Source organism: Herpailurus yagouaroundi, unplaced genomic scaffold, assembly GCF_014898765.1.
Source record: "Herpailurus yagouaroundi ecotype Mexico unplaced genomic scaffold, PumYag 166, whole genome shotgun sequence".
Taxonomy (NCBI): Eukaryota; Metazoa; Chordata; class Mammalia; order Carnivora; family Felidae; genus Herpailurus; species Herpailurus yagouaroundi.
In genome coordinates, this window is record NW_024412407.1 from 21,512,949 (window position 1) to 21,535,408 (window position 22,460).

Genomic DNA, 22,460 nt, shown 5'->3' on the forward strand with positions numbered 1-22,460 from the left:
GAGTCAAAGACTTTCAACTCCATCCAGTATTCCTCACAATCCGAGAAATAACTTTTTGTCACATTACAGAAAAACTAAAATTCTACCCGATTTTATTCTTTGACTTTGTTAGCCAATGGTAGGGAAATGTTTTGAAGAATTAAAGCCTCTTGTTTTCTGAAAGCAAAGTGTACTTGGTTTACCTGTAGAGGAGACTACAGGCTCTAGAAAATAGGTTCTTACCCTATTTTCCCTTCTGTGGGACCTGTTATATGAGTAGTATGAAAATGCAGTTTTACCCAACCACATTCTTGCTTACTCTTCCCTTCCTGCCACCTCTGCCTGACTAGGACTAGCCGTAATCTGTGGATTTAAATCTTAAAAGCTATACTACATTTCAGAAAAGTACCTGTAACATTCACTAATATTTAAAATCTGCTGGTTTCTGTTACCCTTTCCATTCAATTCTAAAAACAGAGGCACAGGTATATACACACATTTTGAAAATCCAGAAATATTTGATGAAAACAAACTGTCATTTTTGTCATAACAATACAGCCGGTGTATTTGCAAACATGACTACTTGCAGTTCAACTTAATCTTACAATATGGCACCTGTCCCACTAAGTGGCACCTTAGTAACTGCTGTTACAGGTATCTGACCCTTTAACCATAGGCACCTTTTCTCCACCCCCTACCCTATGCCTCCCCCAACACTCTGTAACCCTTCTTTTTCTTTTCCTGTTCTTGTCTTTAATTTCCTCTTGGTAGTGCCCATAAACTTTTATTACCACCAATGGCACTAACGCTAACACAGCTGCTAAGCCCCGACCTAGAAATACAATGGATATAATTCTTTTTTTTTTTAAGTTTATTTATTTATTTTGTGTGTGTGTGTGAGAGAGAGAGAGAGAGCACACAAGCAGGGGAGGGGCAGAGAGAGGGAGGGACAGAGAATCCAAAGTGGGCTCCGTGCTGACAGCAGAGAGGCCAATGTGGGGCTCGAACTCATGAACCGTGAGATCGTGACCTGAGCTAAAGTTAGCCGCTTAACCAACTGAGCCACCCAAGTGGCCCACAATGGATATAATTCTAATGAACTTTTTGGTTGTCCTTCTAAAACAACTTCTATATTCTGTTTTAGTGACCAATCCACAGGACAGAAAGAATAAATGGCTGTAGGAAATAAACATGTAAAAAAGAAACCTGGAGTGCTTCCTAACTCCCGCTGTCTGATACAGACTATGTTTGCATAGTTCGGAATCGTGATTTGCAGGGGCAGGTTTCTGAATGACCAGAAAAGGTGGGAGAGGGGCACACTAGACTCCATGTTTCACACCAGTTGAAGTTTAGAGTCATGCTAAGTTACTAAAATATATTAAGGGTCAGAGTAGAGAAGATGGAAAAAAAAAAAAAATCAAGTCTAAAACCAGAACAAAAGGACTTTAGCACTAGGTATTACAGTTCTGGGAAAATTTCACGGGTTCCATAAAACTTTATGGGAAAGGTAAATAATTCAGTTCCTACCACAATCTGCTCCCTTGAGTCCAGTACTCTTGAAGCTACCCTTTGATGCTGCAGTTCTCTTTATATGACACCCCCAGTGGCTCTAGGCATTCATCAGAGAAAAGGTCTTCAGTGCACGGCTTCCTCCCTTTATCTCTCTGGCTATTGTTAGCAATTGTTTCTGTTTAATTTCACAAAATGGAAGGAGAGAGACAATTTATCACCAATTTAGCACCGCCAGTATACCTGCAGGCTAGGAATGGGAAGCAGAGCAGACAGATGCCTTCCACTAGGCTTAAGAGGCAACAGAAACACTTCCTTACAAAAGCTCAGTGTGCAGGGGCTGGGCAAAATAAATATTAAAAAAAAAAAAACATGGCAAATAAAAAGCTATTTTATTAAGACAAGTCCATTTATCCTATCCATCTTCACGTCCCAACACTAAAATAACCCAGGTTTTTGTGGCTCTCTAAACAGTCTCTTAGATCTCTATGCAATCATGTCCTCCTGCTGCTTGCTGGCCTGAAAAACTCCTACTCAGCCTTCGAGTTTAAGCTCACACATTACCACCTCCCTGGAAGGTTGCTTTGATTCTCCCAAATAGGTGCTCCTTTCCCTTAGATGCTCCTCCTACTGCTCCCTCATCACAGCAGCTATGTGCTATTGCAATTATTTCTATACCTGGGAGTGTGGCTCTCTAGCTGCCTGCCTGCTGTCTGAGGGAGCACCATGTCTTTCTATTACTGTATCTCCTGGTACATGACATGACATGTACCCTCACAGGTAATTCACAGCAAAAGAACTCCCTAGGTCTCAAGTTGGAGGGGCAACACCCATCCATCCAATTCTCCCTTTTCCAAACCCACCTCGTTTAGAACAACTTCATTATCTATCTCTGGGGCACCTGGGTGGCTCAGTTGGTTAAGTGTCCAACTCTTGATTTAAGCTCAGGTCAGGATCTCATAGTTCATGGGATTGAGCCCTGTGTCAGGCCCTGTGCTGACAGCTCAGAGCCTGCTTGGAATTCTCTCTCTCCCTCTCTCTCTGCCCCTCCCCTGCTCACGCTGTCTCTCTCTCTCTCAAAATAAATAAATAAACTTAAAAAAGAAAAATAGGACTTTACTATCTATCTCCTAGATTAGTCTCTTCAAAACAAAAACACAAATTAAAAAATACATATGCATGCCTACATTCATTTCAGTACTATTTATGATAGCCAAGAAATGGAAGCAACCTAAAGTGTCCATCAACAGATGAATGGATAATGAAGATGTCATATATTTATACAATGGAATATTACTCAGCCATAAAAAAGGATGAGATCAGGCCATTTGTGACATGGATGTACCTAGAGGGCATTATGCTAAGTGAAATAGGTCAGATTTAGGAAGAGAAATACTATAAAATTTCATTCACATGTGAAATCTAAAAAACAAAACAAATGAATAAACAAAAAGCAGAATCGGGCTTATAAATACATAGAAGAAACTGATAGTTGCCAGAGAGGGGGAGGGAGTTGGGCAAAACAGGTAAAGAGGAGTAGAAGGTACAGGTTTCCAGTTATGGAATGAATAGGTCATGAGGATGAAACACACAGCATGGGGAATAGAGACACCGTAATAGCGTCGTATGGTGACAGATGGTAGCTACACTTGTGGCAAGCGTAACACATAGAGAACTTGAATCACTATGTCGTACACCTGAAACTAATGTGACACTCACTGTGCGTCAACTACACTCAAATCAAAAAACATTAAATAATAAAAATAGGTTAATCTCATCATTGGTCCCTCATTTCTGGTCCCTCTTCCCTTGAATCCATTCCAAATACACTATTGCCACTATAATGTTACTAAAGTGTGGCTTTAATTAAATGTACCAGGTTGAGCAGTTGATGATGCAGAGAATAAAAAGCTGAAAAACACCTGTTCTCTAAGCTCCGTGGGCTCAAATCCAACAAGGCAGAGAGAGAAGTAAATAATTAACATACAATTTATCAGCTGTTATAGAGATATATCCAACTCACGCTAATCCCTCTACCTGGCCTGTCCTTCACTCTTAAATAGACAATTCGTATTTCACTTTACACAGGAAGACTTCCTAATCTCTGCAGCCAGAAGCCATCCCTCCTTCCTCTGCTTCCACAGTGCCCTGTCACTCACTTATCACTTTCTGTATGAATTACAGTTATTTGTACCCACACATTATGTCTCTTACTGGATTGAACCTTTCTAAGTGGAAGTGCAACACATTTTACTTGTCTCTATTTCGCCATGGTACCTAACACAGGGCCCTGCAAATAGCTGATAAATGTTGAATTATGATGATTAACCTCACTAAAACATTATGAGTCTGCGATTCCTTTAGGATTTGCCAATATTAAGAACATCGGTGGGTCAAATATATGCAATGCAGGACTGACATTTTTCCACTCTAGCCACAAAAATAGAAAAAGTCTATTCTGTTTGGCTAGATAATAGTGGACATATGGAAAATATCCTCAACCAGATTTGAAAGATGTGTCCAAATGAAATGTATCTGTTGTAAAAACACAACAAAAAGCAATTCCCTAGTACTATAAACCAGGCCACCAGCCTCTGCTGACAAATACAAAAAAAAAAAAAAAAAAAAACTATGAAGGGCAAACATGATGCGGTGTGTCCACACTGGGCCAACTCAATGGGCAGATGCTTCACTAAGGAAAAAAATCCAAATTTAGTCCAAATCAAATTTAATAAAATGAGATACTGGCACAAGATAAAATTTCAAAGATGGATCATTGAATAAGTTCTCTGATCTTTCAAAGAAGTTGAGTATATGTAGCTTATCCATTCTTTAAAGTTTACATACAATTTCCTACAATAGTGACACTATAAGACACCTTCTGAAGCCCTGGTTAGGATCTCCATTGAAATTTTGTCTGTACTCCCTCTACCCCATTCCTTCACCAAGATTATTTTAGTCAAATGAAACCATTGTATGCAGCATGAGGTAGGCAGCAACTTGACCATCATTCACCTGACTCACACGAATGGAGGACATTTAACATTTCATGATTTAAAATGCAGAACTAAAATTCTAACTTCTCAGTTTTGACCAAAAAGGAAGCTCAAATCTCAAAACCATAATACCCTTTAAGAAAATGCCATGCTGTAATGATAGTTATTTGCTCTTAATTTGCTTGAATGAAGTCAGAACATTTGATTATGTCATTTATTTCAGCATTAAAATTGCTGAAGACAGGGGCGACTGGGTGGCTCAGTTGGTTGAGCGGCCAACTTCGGCTCAGGTCATGATCTTGCAGTCCATGAGTTCAAGCCCCGCATGAGGCTCTGTGCTGACGGCTCGGAGCCTGCAGCCTGTTTCAGATTCTGTGTCTCCCTCTCTCTGGCCCTCCCCCGTTCATGCTCTGTCTCTCTCTGTCTCAAAAAGAAATAAACATTAAGAAAAAAATTTTTTTAAATAAAAAAAAAATTGCTGAGGACAAGAAATGCATCTCAACCAATTGTGCACGGTCCTTAGGAAACTGCCTGCAGCACCTTTTAACCTAAAGACCTGAGTTAAAGTTTGCCAGGAGGATTAAGTAAGAAAAAGGGGGGGGGGGGGATGCTTTAAGAAACTCTAAAGCACAATACAAATATAATGTGCGACAAGCATTATTCTTACAATAAGCTCCCTCCAAGAGCAAGTCCCCTTCTACAGGAAATCTGAATACAGCTCATGTATTTCTGTATACTCTTCCCAAAAGAATTTGTGTGACATGTAAAACTGTAAATAACTACTTAAAAAGGGAGGAAGTGAAGGGAAGAAAGAAAACTCAGGTTGGACTAGAAGAAGGAAGTAAATTAAACGGCAGGGGAGAAGTTTATTAGATAAAATAAAGCAATACAGGAGAAAAGTAAACTGGAACTTAGGGATCAATTTCTAACTCCATCACTTACTATCTACCCACATGAATCTGGTCACTTCACCTCCATAGACTCCAGTTTCCTCACGTGTAAGCAGAAATAATAACTCATAGGGTTGCTGCAGGGATTAAATGAGATAATATTTACATAAAATACTTAGCATTATGTCTTGTACATAGTAAGTGATAAGTGACTAATTGTTGATAAAATTATTATTAGACCCGTATACTGATTGGTGACATTCAGGAAGAGAAAAGAGCCAAGAATACGTCAGAAGGGAAGATGATAATACAGAGAGCTCAGTCTATAAATTCTTGCTGGGAGACAAAGTTTGAGAAACACACATTACACAAAGCATTTTTCATATTAAATGTACAAATTACATACTGTGTCTCCAGGATTGCTGAAGAGTCTAGAGAACTGTAGCCAAAATCTCGAAGTCATAAAAGTAGAATAGCAGTGACTGTATGGAGGGAGAGCAGGACAGACCCCACCCTGCCGCTAAAAAAAATAAATAAAAATAAATAAAAATAAAAAAGTGCTTACTGATGTGTACAGAAGCCTGCTTCCAAACTTTCAATTTTTTTAACTTTTCCTAGACAGAATGAAACTTAGGTTCCATAGCAAACGTACACCAACTCTACTGGCCAAAATTAGATGGTATTAACAACCGTGCACAGTCATTTAGGCTTCCATTATTTGCTCTTTAGTCTGGGGAAGTTGTATTTGTGATGGATTTTAGGTGTTAAGTATTTTTAACTCCATCATACTCAGTAATTGCAAAAACAGTGAAAATGTTTCAAAATTAGGAATCAGATTTAGAGACAGCAAATCATTGTAAAAAGTAAGAAAACAGTGGATGCTGCCTGTGTAATGGGATCAGACTTATTGGCTATAATATGTGAAAAGTCTATACCCATGGAATCAATAAGAATCAGCAGAACACAAGGAAAACAAGAAACCCTGCATGGGGTGGCCAGAGAATTAACATCACTTTGGGTTGTCAACTGGTCTAGTGTTAATTCAGGAGAAGGCAAGGAGTTTAACAATTTAAAAGCTAAGCATAGTACAAGTACTATCATAAAACTGCTTAAGTTCGAGGCCTTTTTCAATCTACACAGTGTGAATGGTCAGCTCACTATATGACCTGTCACTGCTAACCTCTTCCCTAAGGCCTGTGCAGATCATCTAAGAGGGAGGCTGCCTGTCTCAGTAAATTTTCAATGTAGACAAAACTAGTCTATTAGGGGAAAAGACGGCCAAAAAATTCTACCAGCAAGGAGGTGAGAGTATATCTGGTTTCCCTTTGAGGGACCAACTCACAGTCCTTTTTACTAAAAATAACCTTTCAAAACCAAATCTGTACTTAGAGAAACTTTTAACTTTTGGGGGGGGGGGGCAACAAAGCATAGTTGTCTTATAAGTATCTGCATGAAATTATGGGCTGAAGATCCTAAAAATGTTGTCAATCAGGCAGTGATAAATGGAAATAACATTTCATCACTATTAATTTAAGCTATGTATATATATATATATATGTATATATGTACGTACATATGTGTGTGTATATATATATTTGTTTTGTCTAATTGTAATAATAAAAGTATATGAGCTTTAAATCTTGGCTTTAGGGGGCGCCTGGGTGGCTCAGTCGGTTAAGTGGCCGATTTCGGCTCAGGTCATGATCTCGCGGTCCGTGAGTTCGAGCCCTGCGTCGGGCTCTGTGCTGACAGCTCAGAGCCTAGAGCCCGTTTCAGATTCTGTGTCTCCCTCTCTCTGACCCTCCCCCATTCATGCTCTGTCTCTCTCTGTCTCAAAAATAAAATAAAACATTTAAAAAAAAAAAATCTTGGCTTTAGTTCTGCTACTTCTGTTAGGTTTTAAGCTCACCAAACCATGAATTATCCTACTGTGGAGGTTTTCTACAATCTACCCAAATCAAACAAGGAGAGAACACTTACTATACTCAATCACAGAAAATGTGCCTCTGGAACTCTATTAGGAATTTGGTCAATCAGGACACAGACAAAGGAGCTGAAGTGTCTGCATTTCGGTAGACAGTACCCCTACCACTGCCAAGATATACTTTTTATCCTAACCTTTAAACCCAGTTGAGTTTACTGTGATCCCAATACTTAGATAAACAATAACAAATGTGAACTATTCTTGCAACTTCATTAATAAAATCATTCGGACTATTCATTCAACAAAGAAGCATTTCTTGAGTAGGCCTATACTAGGCACAATGCATTTGTATGGCACCTTTTATTTTACAATCCCAAAGAGCTTTCAAAGTTGCCTTAACATAAAGTATCAGTGATTGAACATCTCTCATTTTATTTTATTTTTTCAATTTCTTTTAATGTTTATTAATTTTTGAGAGAGACAGAGACAGAATGCGAGTGGGTTAGGGGCAGAGAGAGAGGGAGACACAGAGTCTAAAGCAGGTTCCAGGCTCTGAGCTGTCAGCACAGAGCCTGACGTGGGGCTCGAACCCACGAGCTGTGGGATCACGGCCTGAGCCAAAGTCGGACGCTCAACCAACTGAGCCACCCAGGCACCCCGAACATCTCTCATTTTATACATGTACAACACTCTATTCAAAACCGTGATTCATGGGGCACCTGGCTTGCTCAGTCGGTAAAGTGTGTAATTCTTATCTTGGGGTTGAGTTGGAGCCCTGCATTTTGTATAAAGATCACCTAGAAGTAAAATCTTAAAAACAAAACAAAACAAACAAACAAACAAAAAACATGATTCAGGAATAATAAATTGAGCTGTTGGTGGAAATAAAAACTCAAGGGGCTGAGACAATCAATCATTAACTAAATTCCAACTTCCCAATTCAATCCAAAATGACCCAGTGCCAAGTGATTTTTTAAAATTACAAGCCAAAACATACAATGATTCAAACATTCCATTAGGGAAAGGAGTTAATATAGTTACAATTTCCCATTCCTAAATCCTTATGGGTATGCTACTAGGTAATAAGTCAAATTTATCAAAAGTCCCACTCAGTGGTTATATTTAATTTGCATACATTTGAGTAACTTCTTGAAATGGATTACCTAACTTTCCAAAAATAACTTATTTACCTGGGTTTTCTTTATTTTGAAGCTTTCTAGGTCTTTCTAGAAAATTGAGCCCTAAATTTATGTGTCAGTGAAATGCATTTGCCAAAATCAATTTTTTGAAACAGACCTGAGAAAGACCATCAAGAATGGAAGAGAAAATAAGGATAGTGAGTAAGCACAGGGACAGGTATAAACCAGAATTCTTGGCTTGGAACCCTTGTTCTATGATTTTCTAGTTAGCTGGTCTTGGTAACTCAGTTACTCTGTCTGCAAAATGGAAATAATAAAAAATACCTACTCCATATGGTTGTTACAGGGATTAAACCCAGGTAAATTAGTACATATAAGGGTTTAGCAGCAATCATCATTATATAATGTGTTTACTTATTATGATTATCATGACTAAATCATCCAAATCATTTACACAAATGCTGTTCCCTCCTCAAAACCTTCCTTATCTGATCTAGTAGAATTTAATCCCTCCCTCCTAGGCTTCTCCACAAAATGCATCATGTATCAGTTATTTGGGTAAATTTCCCTCCCAATGTAGATTACTTACATCTCTTTGAAGATAGAGACCACAGCTCATCTGAGTGCACCAGACAGCAAATATTGTTCATGGCTGTCTTTCTTCTCCCTCTCTCTAAATGTTCTTAACAATCAAACCCTGTCAATTACCAAACTTTTACCTGGAGACAGGAGCTTTATGTAACCCAATGCACTTATGTACTGGTCTTACCTTGCTAAATATTCTGTTGAGACTTAAATAAAATTTTGCAGGGAGAGGGAAGAAAGAAGGACTCATTTAATACACTTAAATTGCTGACTAAGAATATCTTTGTAAACTAATATATTTTTTTAAAAATTTCTTATGCCTTAAAAGCTTACTTGCATTATTTCATTCAAAAAAGCCCACGGTACTTTTAATATAAAAATACAGTAGCATAATTTCTGCATATGTCAAGTCTAACCTAATCATAACTTGCCCATCTGCTGATTTTAATGTAATCCTGGGGATGCTAGAAGACAATATGCTTGCTTGATTCACCCTACACTATTTATGTAAAATAAAATAATTTTAACATTACATTGAGATGCAAATCTTTCTGGCTTTGATATGTGCTCTCTTTTTCCTCCTAAAAAAAAAAATGCCACACACACACACACACACACACACACACACACACACACACAAAACAAGCCTCCAACTTATTCCGGATCACTGGAAAGCATTTTCTATAGTATTATCCAACTTCGCTTACACAATGACATTGCCCTTACTTTGAGAGAACTTTTCTGAAAACAAATGGTTGATTTCAGTGCATTGCTTTGTTGCCATTTTCTACAAATTCTGTTTTTATAGTGTCCTACCTTTTGAAATAAATTTTTCAGCATAAAAACTTCTGCGGATACCTATTCATTTGCACAAATATTCCTAGTCTCTATTCTTTAACTCATTTTAAAATAAACCAAAAAAAAAAAACAGAAGGCTAAAAAAGAATTGCACCCATTCAAGGTGGCTTTTCTAAGTTTAATTTTTTTTTCATTCCTCAATAGCAGGTCCTTTCAAAGGAGTACAAAAACTACATCCAATTTATTTCTCATCCTAAACACATTCCAGCCAAATGGGAAACGTTATCAGTCATCTTAACCAGGAGAAAAACACAAAGCTAAGCCAGATCAAACCAAATTTTCTTTTTTTTACTTTTGAGATCAAGATTTTTCACATAAAAGTGCTTTGATAAACCTATGCAATGAACAAATGTAATCACAATTTAACATCATATTTTGGACTAATTTCTCTTCCTCAAATAGTCATAATAGTGACTAATTCACATATAATACCTCTCAGCTACCGGGTAGAGTATAGTAAACTTAATTGTTTTATATATCCTGAGGCATACAAAGAAAGGTCAATCAAATACAAAGAGGTTCCCAGTATGTTATATACACATGTGACTGAGACAAAAAAAATCTACCCTAAGAAAAAACTGGACTTAATAATAGATCCTGCCTTAAAGTAGGGAGACCTGAGAAGTTGAAGCCCCCATCCCATCCCCACCCCCTAAAAGACAAGGTCTCCCTCCCACCTTACAACCAGGAGGCATAAATTAAAACACATAAGAGTTGTTTCCTCAGACTTTAGCAGTAAGAAAGCTAATACTCAGGCCTTTTCCGAGCAGTTGACTTCTATCAGAACTTATCACAAGTTATGTGAAACAGACAAGAGCATTGGTTCTGCATTTTACCAAGTGAGAACGGCATCGCAGTTTTTGGACAAGCCACCACTTCCAGCACCCAGCTCTTCCCGCCCCTCCTCCCCCCATTTCTTTTTATATCTTTCCTCCAAACTTGCAACCCAAAAAGTGATGCCACAAAGCAAAAGCCGCATCAGTAAACGGGAGGCCACCGGTTTTGAAAATAAAGTTTGTTCTTTTGCTGTCAACCTGATAACTTTTTAAAGACGAAACGTCTCCTACTCAATCGGGTACAACCTATCCTATTCCCATACCAAGCAACCACTCGTTTGTCCCCGACAGTAAAGAGGAAAAAAGGGAGTGGGAGCATGATGTTTAAAAGAAGGGTCTACGGTGCCAGGGGTAGGGACAGATTTTGAGACCGGTGTTGAACACTCCGTGCTTCTGGGAGCTGGGCGGCTTTACTGTGTCGATCCGAGAAATGTTTAGCAATCTGACGCATCAGTTTTTAGGAATGGTACACAAGCAGCCCCCACAATTTGAGCCATGCCTAGAATACCTCTTCTCGGTGACACGGGCTGGAGGGCACGGGACGGGCGAGCCCGGGGTACCAGGAAAGGTTCCGCGACATTTGTTATTGTTTATGAAGCCCAGTCAGGGACCGGGATCGGGGAGCTCGGGGGCCGAGGAGTGGAAGGGGAGAAGAGCAGAGAAGCACAAAGATTCCTCCTCGGGCTCAGGGCTACCCTCCGGACACACTGGGCTAGTATCACCTCGGGGAGCAAGAGGGCGGGCCAAGGCCGTCGTTGGGGCTTCACTGGAGACACTGCCAGCCCCGACATTAGCCGAGTCGTCCCTGGACACCCAAAGACACATAAGATCTCCTTCTGCCCCTACTCGCAGAGTTGGGGCCGGCGCGGCGAGGGAGGCCCCCAAGCGCGGCCGCCGCGCGCCGCATCCGCGTACTCACCTGCCTCCGGTCGCGCCCGCGGCCGGCTCAGCCTCCGCACGGACCGCAGCCGGCCCGGGGCCCGTCCGCTCCCTTTTGCCCGCTCCGCCCTCGCCCCGCCCCCGGGAGGTGGAACCCGCGGCCGCGCCGGAATCTCGGGGCGGCCTTCCTGAACTCTCGCGAGCCCTGCCTCTTCGGCTTCTCGGTGGCTAGGCCGGTCCGACTCGGCCCTGACGTCATACGCGCCATAGCCGGAAGTAGCCTTCTGTCGTCAACGCCCGCTCCTCTGCCCCACCCACTTACGCCTGGTGAATTCCTGATGGTCCTGGAGGAGTTGGCTGGACTGTCACTACTAACCTTACTAATCACCCTCACCTCACTTACCTCTAATCTACTCAAAACTGGTTCAGGCCTCTTATGAGAGTGCCCAATGTGTTGCCACATTAGTCACGTGTCCTAAATGACAGAGTTTTTCTCACTATTTCCCAGTGTAATGCAAAGAATGTTGGAAATGGAAAGGGATTTAGAGATAATTCCCACGAATCCACGCAATTTGCAGATTACGAAAAGGTGATAATTAACAAAGATGGATTGGCTGACCAAGTTGCTTAGCCACTAGCTGTGGGATCTAGAAGTAACCCGGGTTCCTTGACCCTTTTCCATCTCACCGTGACTCCACTGCAAAGACTTGAAAGGGATTTAAATTTGGAAACGCCACAAAAAACTGGGAGGCATACACGAAAAACTTGCTTAGGTTATCTTGGAAAATCTAAAATATCTGACAGTACTGGGCTCCTTTATGTAGGATCGGTGAACCAGGAGGAAAACCCCTGCATCATGACTCAAAAGAGATGACTTTGTGAAGATGATGCATTTGTCTTTGGGGAGAAAAGTTGCTGGGCAAACCAAATAAGAGAATCGTTCCCAATTATTGTTAACAAATTTATCTTTGATCTGCATATTGGAGGTGTTATCAAATACCCCTGGCTTTTAGAGACTACTAAGGCAATATATGAAGCTGGTACTGTGCTTGCAGAAAACATAATTATCTTTAACTTCACCAAGAGCAAGTGATAGATGCTAAAGACTTAGGGAAGCCTCATGACATCACTTCTCTCTTTTTTTACACTCGGTGCTTTTCTCATACATTGCTTGGTAACAGAAAAAGCACTATTGTGGTAATTAGTGTATTCTTGAGGAAATCATTTCCACCTTTATCATATGGTCCTTTTGAGGCTCAAATGACAATTGCCATGTACAAGTATAAGGAAGTTTCATTGTGATCAAACATGCTTGACAGAGGCCTATACACCTCTTTCCCTCCACCACACTCATACATACATTAATTCAAATGAGTAGAATGGAGAACAGTTTGTGGAATGTTCTAGAGCAATTTTATACTTTCCAGTATGCCATTTTTTTCATACCACTAGAGTAATATGGACTAGTCTAGGGTATCAGAAGAGGATAATATGGAGACTAAAGCTTTAACCTCCAGTTTTTAAACTGATGCTATTCTAAACAAACTCCTGCAAGAAGTTGTTGAAGGTGCCTGAACTAAAATAAAATAAAGCCATGTGCCCTTCTGGAAGCTTGGTGAAATCTATGGATCTTTTTCAGAATATTGTCCTTAAATGCATAAACTAAACCATCTAGGGCTACAAAGCAAATTGATTTTATTAACATGCAGTTATTGAAACACTAAAAAGTGAATTTGTGATACAGTTATGTGGTAGGCAGCTTCTAAGATGACTCCCAATAATCTTCATTTCCAGTATTATTGTCTTGTGCAACCCCTCCTCTTGAGTGTGGACCTGGTGACTCGGTTCTGAAAAAGAAAATACATCAAAACTGACGTAATGTCACTTCTCATGATAAAGTTATAAAAAGAATCTGGCTTTCATCTTGCTATCACCTCTTGCTCTCTCCCTTGCTCACTCTGGTGGAAACCAGCTTGCCACACAGAGACCTACCTTATGGAGAGGCTCACTTGGCAGGGAACTGAGAGAGGTCTCCAGTCAGCAGCCACCAAAGGATTGAGGCACTCAGTCCAACAGCCTGCAAAGAACTGCCAACAACCTGAGATGACCGCAGCCCTAGCTGACACCTTGACTGCAGCCTGGGAAAGGACCCTGAGCCACAGACCAAGCTAAATCAGGCCAGATTCCTGGCTCACAGAGGCAGTGAAATTATAAATATTTGTTATGTAAGCCACTAATTTAGGGGGTAACTTATTCCACAGCCATTGATAACAGTTACATATTTGTGTCTTTATTAATGCATTAAATAACAAGATCAAGACCTACAGTAATTTTGCAGTAATGACGCACATTATTTAAACAACATTTTAGATATCTGCAACAACTTCAACGTGGTAGAAAATATGTGTGATTTCTCTTGGGGTGAAGTCACAGGTTGCTAATGTTACTGTGGTTTGCTGACTACTTTCATAATGGGAGAAATGCTAATTTACAGACTTTAGTGAAAAAAATATGCGAATGTACATATATGCTAAATATAAGTAGGTATATGTATATATATATATAATGGATATATTTACTTTTTCATTAAGTTTCATTCACCCAGATGAAGAACTCATGGCCTAAATAAGAGATTATTTGTAGGGCCTTCCAAAACTGCAATCATCAACATTCTCAGACATTAGAATTAAAGTTCAGAGAATAAACCCAGTTAACAGATACAGACCATAGCCATTGCTAACTTTATTAACCTACCGTTGTACATGGATTATTATCCTCTTTCGCTTATTCCCTCTTCTCCAAATCTAGGCTAAATGTCCATAGACAGGCTAACATCATAGGCCAGAACGTGAGCAAAATTGTGGTTGAAAACCTCTACAGCTCCCAGAATTCATCTGATTTTTGTTTTCAGCATGTAAGCTGAAAATGTAAGCTCTTTGACCAAAGTGACTCTTCAGTATTACTTTTCCTCTCCTAGGACTACCTCATAGTAAGTAACCAATGAATGTCAAATGACTGCAGTAAATGATAATAGAAGGGAACTGTATTTTTTTTTTTTTTGAGAGAGAGAGAGAGAGAGAGAGAGAGAAGGGGGGGCAGGCAAAAGGAGAAGGAAAGAGAGACTCTAAGCAGGCTCTGTGGAGCTTGATGCAGGACTCCATGTAGGGCCCCATGCGGGGTTTGATCTCATGACTGTGAGATCATGATCTGAACCGAAATCAAGAATCAGATGCTTAACCAATTGAGTCAGGTGCCTCTAGAAGGAAACTATTAATAAAACCTTCCCACTGGCTGAATAGAGCTGCTTTTCTATATATGCAGCTTTGTAATTGTGGGACATGGTCAAAGCAGTATTTGGAGGATAGTTTATTGCTTTAAATGCATTTAACAGAATATACAAAAATGTAAAAACAAAAAACCAAGCTCTTAACTCAGGAAACTTGAAAAAGAAAAGAAACTTAAAGAAAGTAGAAGGATGTAAAGATTAGTGTAGAATCCCTTTCAGGGGTCCATGGCCCTTATGTGCACCAAGTATTATAGGTCAAAACATAACTAATCCTACACATAATTCTATTTTTCAAATGGATGTAAATTCTATTATGATTAACAAAGTCAAATATATTTCTGGAGCACCTGGGTGGCTCAGTCGATTAAGCGTCCGACTCTTAATTTCAGTTTAGGTCATGAGCTCAGGATTCATGAGATCAAGCCCTGCAGAGCCTGCTTGGGATTTGCTCTTTCTTTCTCTCTCTGCCCCTCTCCTGCTCACACTCTCTTTTAGAATAAATAAAATAGGGGGCTCCTGGGTGGCTCAGTTAAGTGTCCAACTTCAGTTCAGGTCATCATCTGGCGGTTTGTGGGTTCGGGTCCTACATCGGACGCTGTGCTGACAACTCAGAGCCTGGAGCCTGCTTTGGATTCTGTGTCTCCCTCTCTCTCTATTCCTCCCCCACTCACACTCTGTCTCTCGCTCTCAAAAATAAACATAAAATTTTTTTTAATAAATAAAGTAAAACATTAAAAAAACAAATACAGTTCTAGAACGTAAATGTAAATATAAAATATTAATGCAATAGGGAATTTTTTTTAAAGACTGAACTTGACTTATAAAAACCAAAAGGTGATTCTTTGAAAAGTCAAGGAAGTAGGAAAAACTTTGGCAAGACTAATTCAGGAACAAAAATAAAAGACACGAATAGTAAGAATGAGAATGGAGATGTAGCTACAGGTATGGAGATTTTTTAAAGCATAAAAAATGTGATTAAAAAAGAGGGGAGGGGCAGCTGGGTGGCTCAGTCAGGTGAGCATCCAACTCTGGCTCAGGTCATGATGTAGCAGTTTGTGAGTTTAAGGCCCACGTCGGAGCCTGAGGCCTGCTTCAGATTCTGTGTCTTCCACTCTCTCTGCACCTTCCCCTCTTGCACTCTGTCTCTCCCTCTCTCAAAAATAAATACATATTAAAAAGATTTTTTTAAGAGAGAGAGATCATTATTAAGACAAGCTGGTTGAGCACTCCTCTCTGTGTGAATAAAAGAGTAATATTAATTTCTGATTCGCTCCATGTTAAGATTAAAGAGTAACTAACATTTACTGAGCTCTTTCTGTGAGCTAAGCATTGTGCTCTTTGCTTGTAATATCTCATTTAATCCTTACAATAAGCCTGTGAGTTAGGTATAATTATCCCCAGTTTACAGATGATAAAACTGAGGCTCAAGAGCTATAGTGACTTACCTCGGGTCACACTAGATAGCGAATGACAAAGCCAGCCTCTCAGATTCCCAGTGGTAGACAAAATACTCCTGAGCAAAAGCAAAAACAAGATATCTGGAGACAGAGAAACTTGTTTTAGGTCACTGGCCTACTTTCAATATGCTCAGTGAATGTTAGCTATTACTGTGATAATAATCCCCATACTTTAAATGGGTTTAAGACTACCACCTAAAACACACCAGAGTTAAGGGCACAAATTCACTTTCAAGGCTGTTTATCCAGCATTATTTATTTGCACCTGTGAAAAGCTGGAATTAACCTAGATGTCTAAAAGTAGGGATGGGTGCAATAGATTACTACGGACCCATACAGTATAATAGCATGTATGTGTTAGAAATCATATATAGGTAAATGATTGACATGAGGAGATGTTCAGAATATTTTGTCAGGTTTGGAAATTCTTTTAAAGCACGTTGCCAAGACTGTAATATCTTTTGTACGAAAATTATTTGAAAAATAATATATGTATATATAATCATAATATGTATATTTCAAGATTTAAATGAAAGACACAAAATAAAAGTTTTCTCTTAATGTGATTATGAAAAAAAATTATGATGTATAATGTTATGCCAGTAGATTAAAAAAATTTTTTTTAAGGAGAGAGAGAGAGAATAGGTACTTCCAGTCCTCCTGGAAGGGTGTCCTGATAGAAATCTATTAATTTTTTTACTATGGAAAAAATAGAAAGTTTATGGAATAATGCCTTTCCAGTTTGCCCCTAAGAGTGTTTGACTACTGGCTCCTCTTGTCATTGTCCTGACTTTCAAAGGGGCTCTAGTTCAGCCAGGCTAAATGCAACTGAGTTTCTTTGAAAATAAAGGCTCTGTTCTGTAAGCTTCAGGAGTATTTGCCCGGACCGTTTAATCAAACACATGACAATCCATTTAAAACTCTCACCAGGGGCGCCTGGGTGGCGCAGTCGGTTAAGCGTCCGACTTCAGCCAGGTCACGATCTCGCGGTCCGTGAGTTCGAGCCCCGCGTCGGGCTCTGGGCTGATGGCTCGGAGCCTGGAGCCTGTTTCCGATTCTGTGTCTCCCTCTCTCTCTGCCCCTCCCCCGTCCATGCTCTGTCTCTCTCTGTCCCAAAAATAAATAAACGTTGAAAAAAAATTAAAAAAAAAAAAAATAAAGTAAAACTCTCACCAGATTGCCTTCTGCAAAGCACTTTATAAACCTGGAAACAATGACTTCAGGTTGATGCCTGCTTTAATTTTTAACCTGCTTGACTAAATGGCAAACTATTTATCACAGAGGGTCTAAACCATTCCAAGATTTTGGCTATGTCTCCCCCAAAGTGAAAAGCACCTATGTAAATCAGATGCCTGAAGAAAAGCATTAAGGAAAAGTGAAAAATACATTGTGTTTAACCATCTCTTTGCATTATTTTTATTGTTCTGCAAAGTGTAATAAAGAACCAAAAGGACTGGATTCCGAGGACCTGGTTCTAATACTCACTGTATGACCCAGCACAGATCAAAAAAGTTACCCGAAGTCCTATTCCTGCATCTGCAAAATGAAGAATATCAACACAATAGTTGCTGAAGAGATGAAGTAGAATTATGTATGGTAAAGGCACTTTGAAAATTATAAGACCCCATGGCCATAAAGGAAAGAATACTAGCTTGAAGCTAGGAAGATCTCAATATCAATAGCTACTTCTTAGGATCACTGTGAGGATGAAGTGAAATTAAATGAGATAAATTAAGCACCAAGTATAGGGCCCAGAACATAATCACATTCAGTTCAAGCGAACTATTATCATTTCCATTAATAATATTTAGTGAGGGGCGCCTGGGTGGTTCAGTCGGTTGAGCGTCCAACTTTGGCTCAGGCCACGATCTCGCAGTTTGTGAGTTCAAGCCCCGCGTCGGGCTCTGTGCTGACAGCTCAGAGCCTGGAGCCTGCTTTGGATTCTGTGTCTCCCTCTCTCTCTGCCCCTCCCCCACTCCACACTGTCTCTCTTACTCTCAAAAGTAAATAAACATTTAAAAAAATTTTTTAAATAATAATATTTAGTGATATAACAAAAACATATTTTAGAATGGAACCCGTTTTTCTCTTGTCACTACAAGCCAAATGGATTCTCTGAAATTAAGGAACATTTTTGGTGATGTTTACATCCATGATGAGAGAGAAAGTCTCTATGGGACCTTTCCTGCTTTGACTCTTGTCTGCTTTCTATTGATTTTTACAAATTCCTGATCCTAACAAAGATAAAGATACAGTGGATTTTCCATCTGTGATATAGGAAATATAGTGCATGAGTAAGATGAGGCTAAGCGATGCAGTGACAGATCATCACAGAATTTTAGTGGCGTCAAATGGTGAGGATTTATTTACCGCTTATGCTTTATGTCCTTTATAGGTCATCAGTAAGGCTTTGCTCCTTAGAGTCACTTGGGGTTCCAGGCCAGTGGACAAGCTGTCATCTTGAACATTGCTAGTCTTCATGCCAGAAGGAAAAGCAGTTTGGAGGGTCTCAAGCAGAGATTTCTGCTTACAACCCATTGGCCAGAAGTAGTTGCATGACCCTATACAAATAAGACGGAGCCAGGATAGAATCTCTTGATAATCCAAGAAGGAGAGAAAACCAGAAATATTTGGCGATTGTACTAATTGTACAGTATACATGTGAAATTGCATTGTATATGTGGAAACCACTCTCCAAATGCTATTATAGGGTGCCCTTTCTTCACCTCTTAAAGAAAAACTGACAGTAACACTCCTTACAAAAGAAAAGTGCAAGGCACTGTGATATTTTGTGATGATATATACTACACTAGATATGGTTTAAAGATTTTAAAGCTCAAGTTAAAAAGAAAAAAAGAAATTTGTTTGGTGCCTTCAGTTTCCTAAAAATGATCTTCACTGATATTAGAAATTCACTAACATTATAATTCAATTTTAAAAAGTCGTTTTCTTTTTAAAACTGAAAAGCTGTGGGGTTTTTTTTTTTTCCTTAAATCTTGCTGTCTTCCCCATTCCTAATTTTAGGGTTGAGTACAAAAACTTCATTTTTTCAAGTAAGAAAAAGAAGCCCCACCAAAGACTGTTTTTCATCATAATAGTCGAATTCAACTTATGAAAACCCATTGATGTTTAATATAGGCAGCCCAAGAAAAACTGAAATACTGTGAATACATTCTAGAAAATTATTATAGTCCCTTTGTTGTATCTATTCATATCCTGTGATTCCAGTACTTAAAATTATTGTACTTTAAAAAGCGATTACTTTCCAGTTTTAAAAGGAATTTTAATGATACCACTCACATTTTTAACTGTAAGTCATGTGTGTATAGTATAGGAATAGAGTTCCTATACTGAATTTGGTTTTTCCTCTCTATTAGCCATTTAATATGGACTATATGAAACAAAATTGATTTCTTTAAAAGTAATTATGACTGCTTCAAAGTCTGTTTGAATTTTAGCATTAGCTCTTTCAAGATGGTGTGAGGTCTCAGAAAATCTATAAACCAAAAGGTTTTGGTGGGGCTTTCTTTTTTATACCTTCTATCTTTTAGGTGGGGATTTTTTTCCCTTTTTTACAGCCTATTCAGTGACTCTAAGTGCAAGTCCTACTCCTTCAATTATCTACTTTATTTTTTATTTTTATTTTTTAATGTTGAAATATCTAGGACTGGAGAAACAGTCCAGATAGAGAACGTCTCTAACACAAACCCCCACGTGGCCTGGATGCTAGTAGATGTTCCTACTGTGGGCTGGACCTGGAGGGAAATTCAGACATGGTACAACTTGCAGACCTATTTTCCGCATTCTGAAGTAAACTGTCCATGCTTGGAGGCAGAGAATAGGACAGACCAAATGGGCAAGCAGGGCAGAGGGTCTCTCCTGAGTCACACTGTGTGTTGGAAGGAGGACCACATTTAGGGTCCATATCTGGACTAAAGGCTGATTCCTTAGCCTGGTGCTCTTGGGCACATTTCTTAAACTCTCTAAACCTCAATTAACTCATCCATAACAGGAATAATTTAGATTTTGGAGGTCCTCATTATCAGGGGATAATTGTTCCCAAAAAAATTTAAGATATTGGAAGGAGAGCCAGTATTTTATAGTAAATATAAAAAAAAAAATGGCTGTGTGTACTTTACCACAGCAGAAAAATTTTTAATTAGGTTACAATTGCAGCTACGCAGTACTTAGACTGAGCAAAGGCTGAATCACATTAGGGATTTGGTTAGTGTAGTTTTTCTGACACACTTGTATGATATTATGGATTGACATCCCTCAGTCTACATTGGACATTACATCATAATCATATAGAGAGGGTCACTCTGGAAAAAAATATGTTTTCTGACCTCCTTTGACGTTCACATTTTTCTATTTTAAACCATTGTTTTCAACAGTTTCCACTGTGTTAAAGCAGTTGAAACAACTGGACTTCCTTCTCAGCTCTTTCTTCCTACCAGAGAATGTCAACGTTAGGGCAAATTCCTAGAACTTGGTGAAATAGAATGCACATTTTACACTTGCACCCTTTTGCCAAATGGCTACCCAGAGATGGTACTAATTTCCACTATAACCAGCAAGCAGCACAGGCAAATTCCCACTTCCCCACGTGCTTGGTCATGCTAGGCCTTATCCATATTTTTAATCATGCCCAAGAAAGACTAAGACCTTAGCATAATATTTGAGATAGACCCTACTGTTAAACAGAAGGGAAGTTTGTGTGGAGACTCATTTTGTAATAGGTCAATTGGCTAGTAATTATTTTAATGTTTTAGTGACTTTTGCTTCTTCAAATAGTCTCATACCACCGGGGATTCGGGGAATGAATATCTGGGTAAGAAAGACCCTCTCCTCCATCTGGTACAGTCGTGAAAGCTAAATTAGAAAAGGTATATAAAATGACAGCTACTTCACAGGCACGCCATCCAAGTTCCTCTTCTCCCTTTCGGCCCTGGGGCTATGGCTGAGGTCAAGACTCAGCCTCACTGTAGTAGGGAAGTAAGTCACAAATCCTGTGGCTTATTTGAACATAGAAAATTCAAGTAGGGTCTGGGGCAGACAAGATCATTACTAGTGTCGGTTGTTGCTCTGTTGATGGTTGTCTTGTTGCTGAGTAGTTCTATAAATCTAAAGATAGGGATTGTCGAGGAGGAGTTACTGGATCTGCTTCTCATTCCATTCCATTCTCCAACCACCCTGTGAATCAGGTTGTTGTTTTCAGAGGCTTACCGCATACATTTTATGCTGATTTGGCTTCCTGGAGGAAGTAACCCAAGTAGGCCTTGAAAAAATTGATTTTTTTTTTTTTTTTCCGATTAGGCCACACAGCATTCTGTGGACAAGGTTAAGGAGATTATCTTCATTTAATAGCAATAGGAAACTGTTGAAGGGTTTCAGGCAGAAGAGTGACAGGTCAATTCGCACTTTAAAAATACCCTGACGATAGTATGGAGAATCAGAGTGGATAGTAGTGGACCATTAGGAGGTTGAGTTTTATATTTATAAGCACTAAGTTGTATATTTTAAATGGTCTGGGGCCAGAATACCATGGTAAGCGGAAATGAATAGACCACAAATGGTCTACTTGTAGGTATGTCCCACCAGGGCTGAAGGGTGCAAAGATGACCAGATTTGATAAATCAGATAAATTGAAATCAGACAAATCATTTTACTCATCAAGAAAATGTCTGATTTCACTTCAATTGACATTTTCTTACGGATTAAGGGTATGCTACTTAGCCAACAGAAATGTTTTGGTTTGCTAGACAATTATATTTTTCATTATAAATTGCCACAGGTTCTTTTCTGAGTTCCATTTACTCTTAGTTTATATTAATTTCTCTGAGTTTGATTATCTCTGAAAAAGTTAAATTTCTAGAAATGCATAGCTAAGGATTAAGATCTGTCCTAAGCAATCCAGACAAAGTCTCTTGTTAACATCTTTGCATTGTTGGTCTCTGATTACAATAGTTCCTATGGTAGAATCATGCTGGAATAAAATTCTTTTAGGAGGAGTGATACACATAGAACCTTAAACATTCCAATGTTTAAAATAGACCAATTGTAATACTTGAAAATCAAATTATATATTATGTTATTATTATCACTCACATACATAATGGCCT

General features: G+C 39.2%; 1 protein-coding gene and 1 long non-coding RNA gene across 4 annotated transcripts in view; both read right to left on the reverse strand.

Annotated features, from left to right (window-relative positions):
- Positions 1 to 11,747, reverse strand: part of STK38L (serine/threonine kinase 38 like) — an 86,483-nt gene extending 74,736 nt beyond the window's left edge. The window contains exon 1 of one of the 2 annotated variants that reach the window (XM_040488594.1): positions 11,636 to 11,747. Coding sequence is in view for 1 of the 2 variants with exons in the window: in XM_040488593.1 (XP_040344527.1) it covers position 5,781 (1 nt within the window). In the remaining variant the exon portion in view is untranslated. Of the gene's footprint in view, positions 1 to 5,780; positions 5,892 to 11,635 lie in introns of those variants that run through there. The other variant, XM_040488593.1, reaches the window with a different exon arrangement.
- A 1,526-nt stretch (positions 11,748 to 13,273) lies between these two features.
- LOC121038789 (uncharacterized) overlaps positions 13,274 to 22,460 on the reverse strand; it is a 36,253-nt gene continuing 27,066 nt past the window's right edge. For both annotated transcript variants that reach the window (XR_005794504.1, XR_005794503.1), the window contains 3 exons: positions 18,709 to 18,899; positions 16,327 to 16,394; positions 13,274 to 13,442 (listed from right to left, as the gene is read on the reverse strand). This is a non-coding gene — a long non-coding RNA (uncharacterized LOC121038789). The remainder of the gene's footprint in view (positions 13,443 to 16,326; positions 16,395 to 18,708; positions 18,900 to 22,460) is intronic.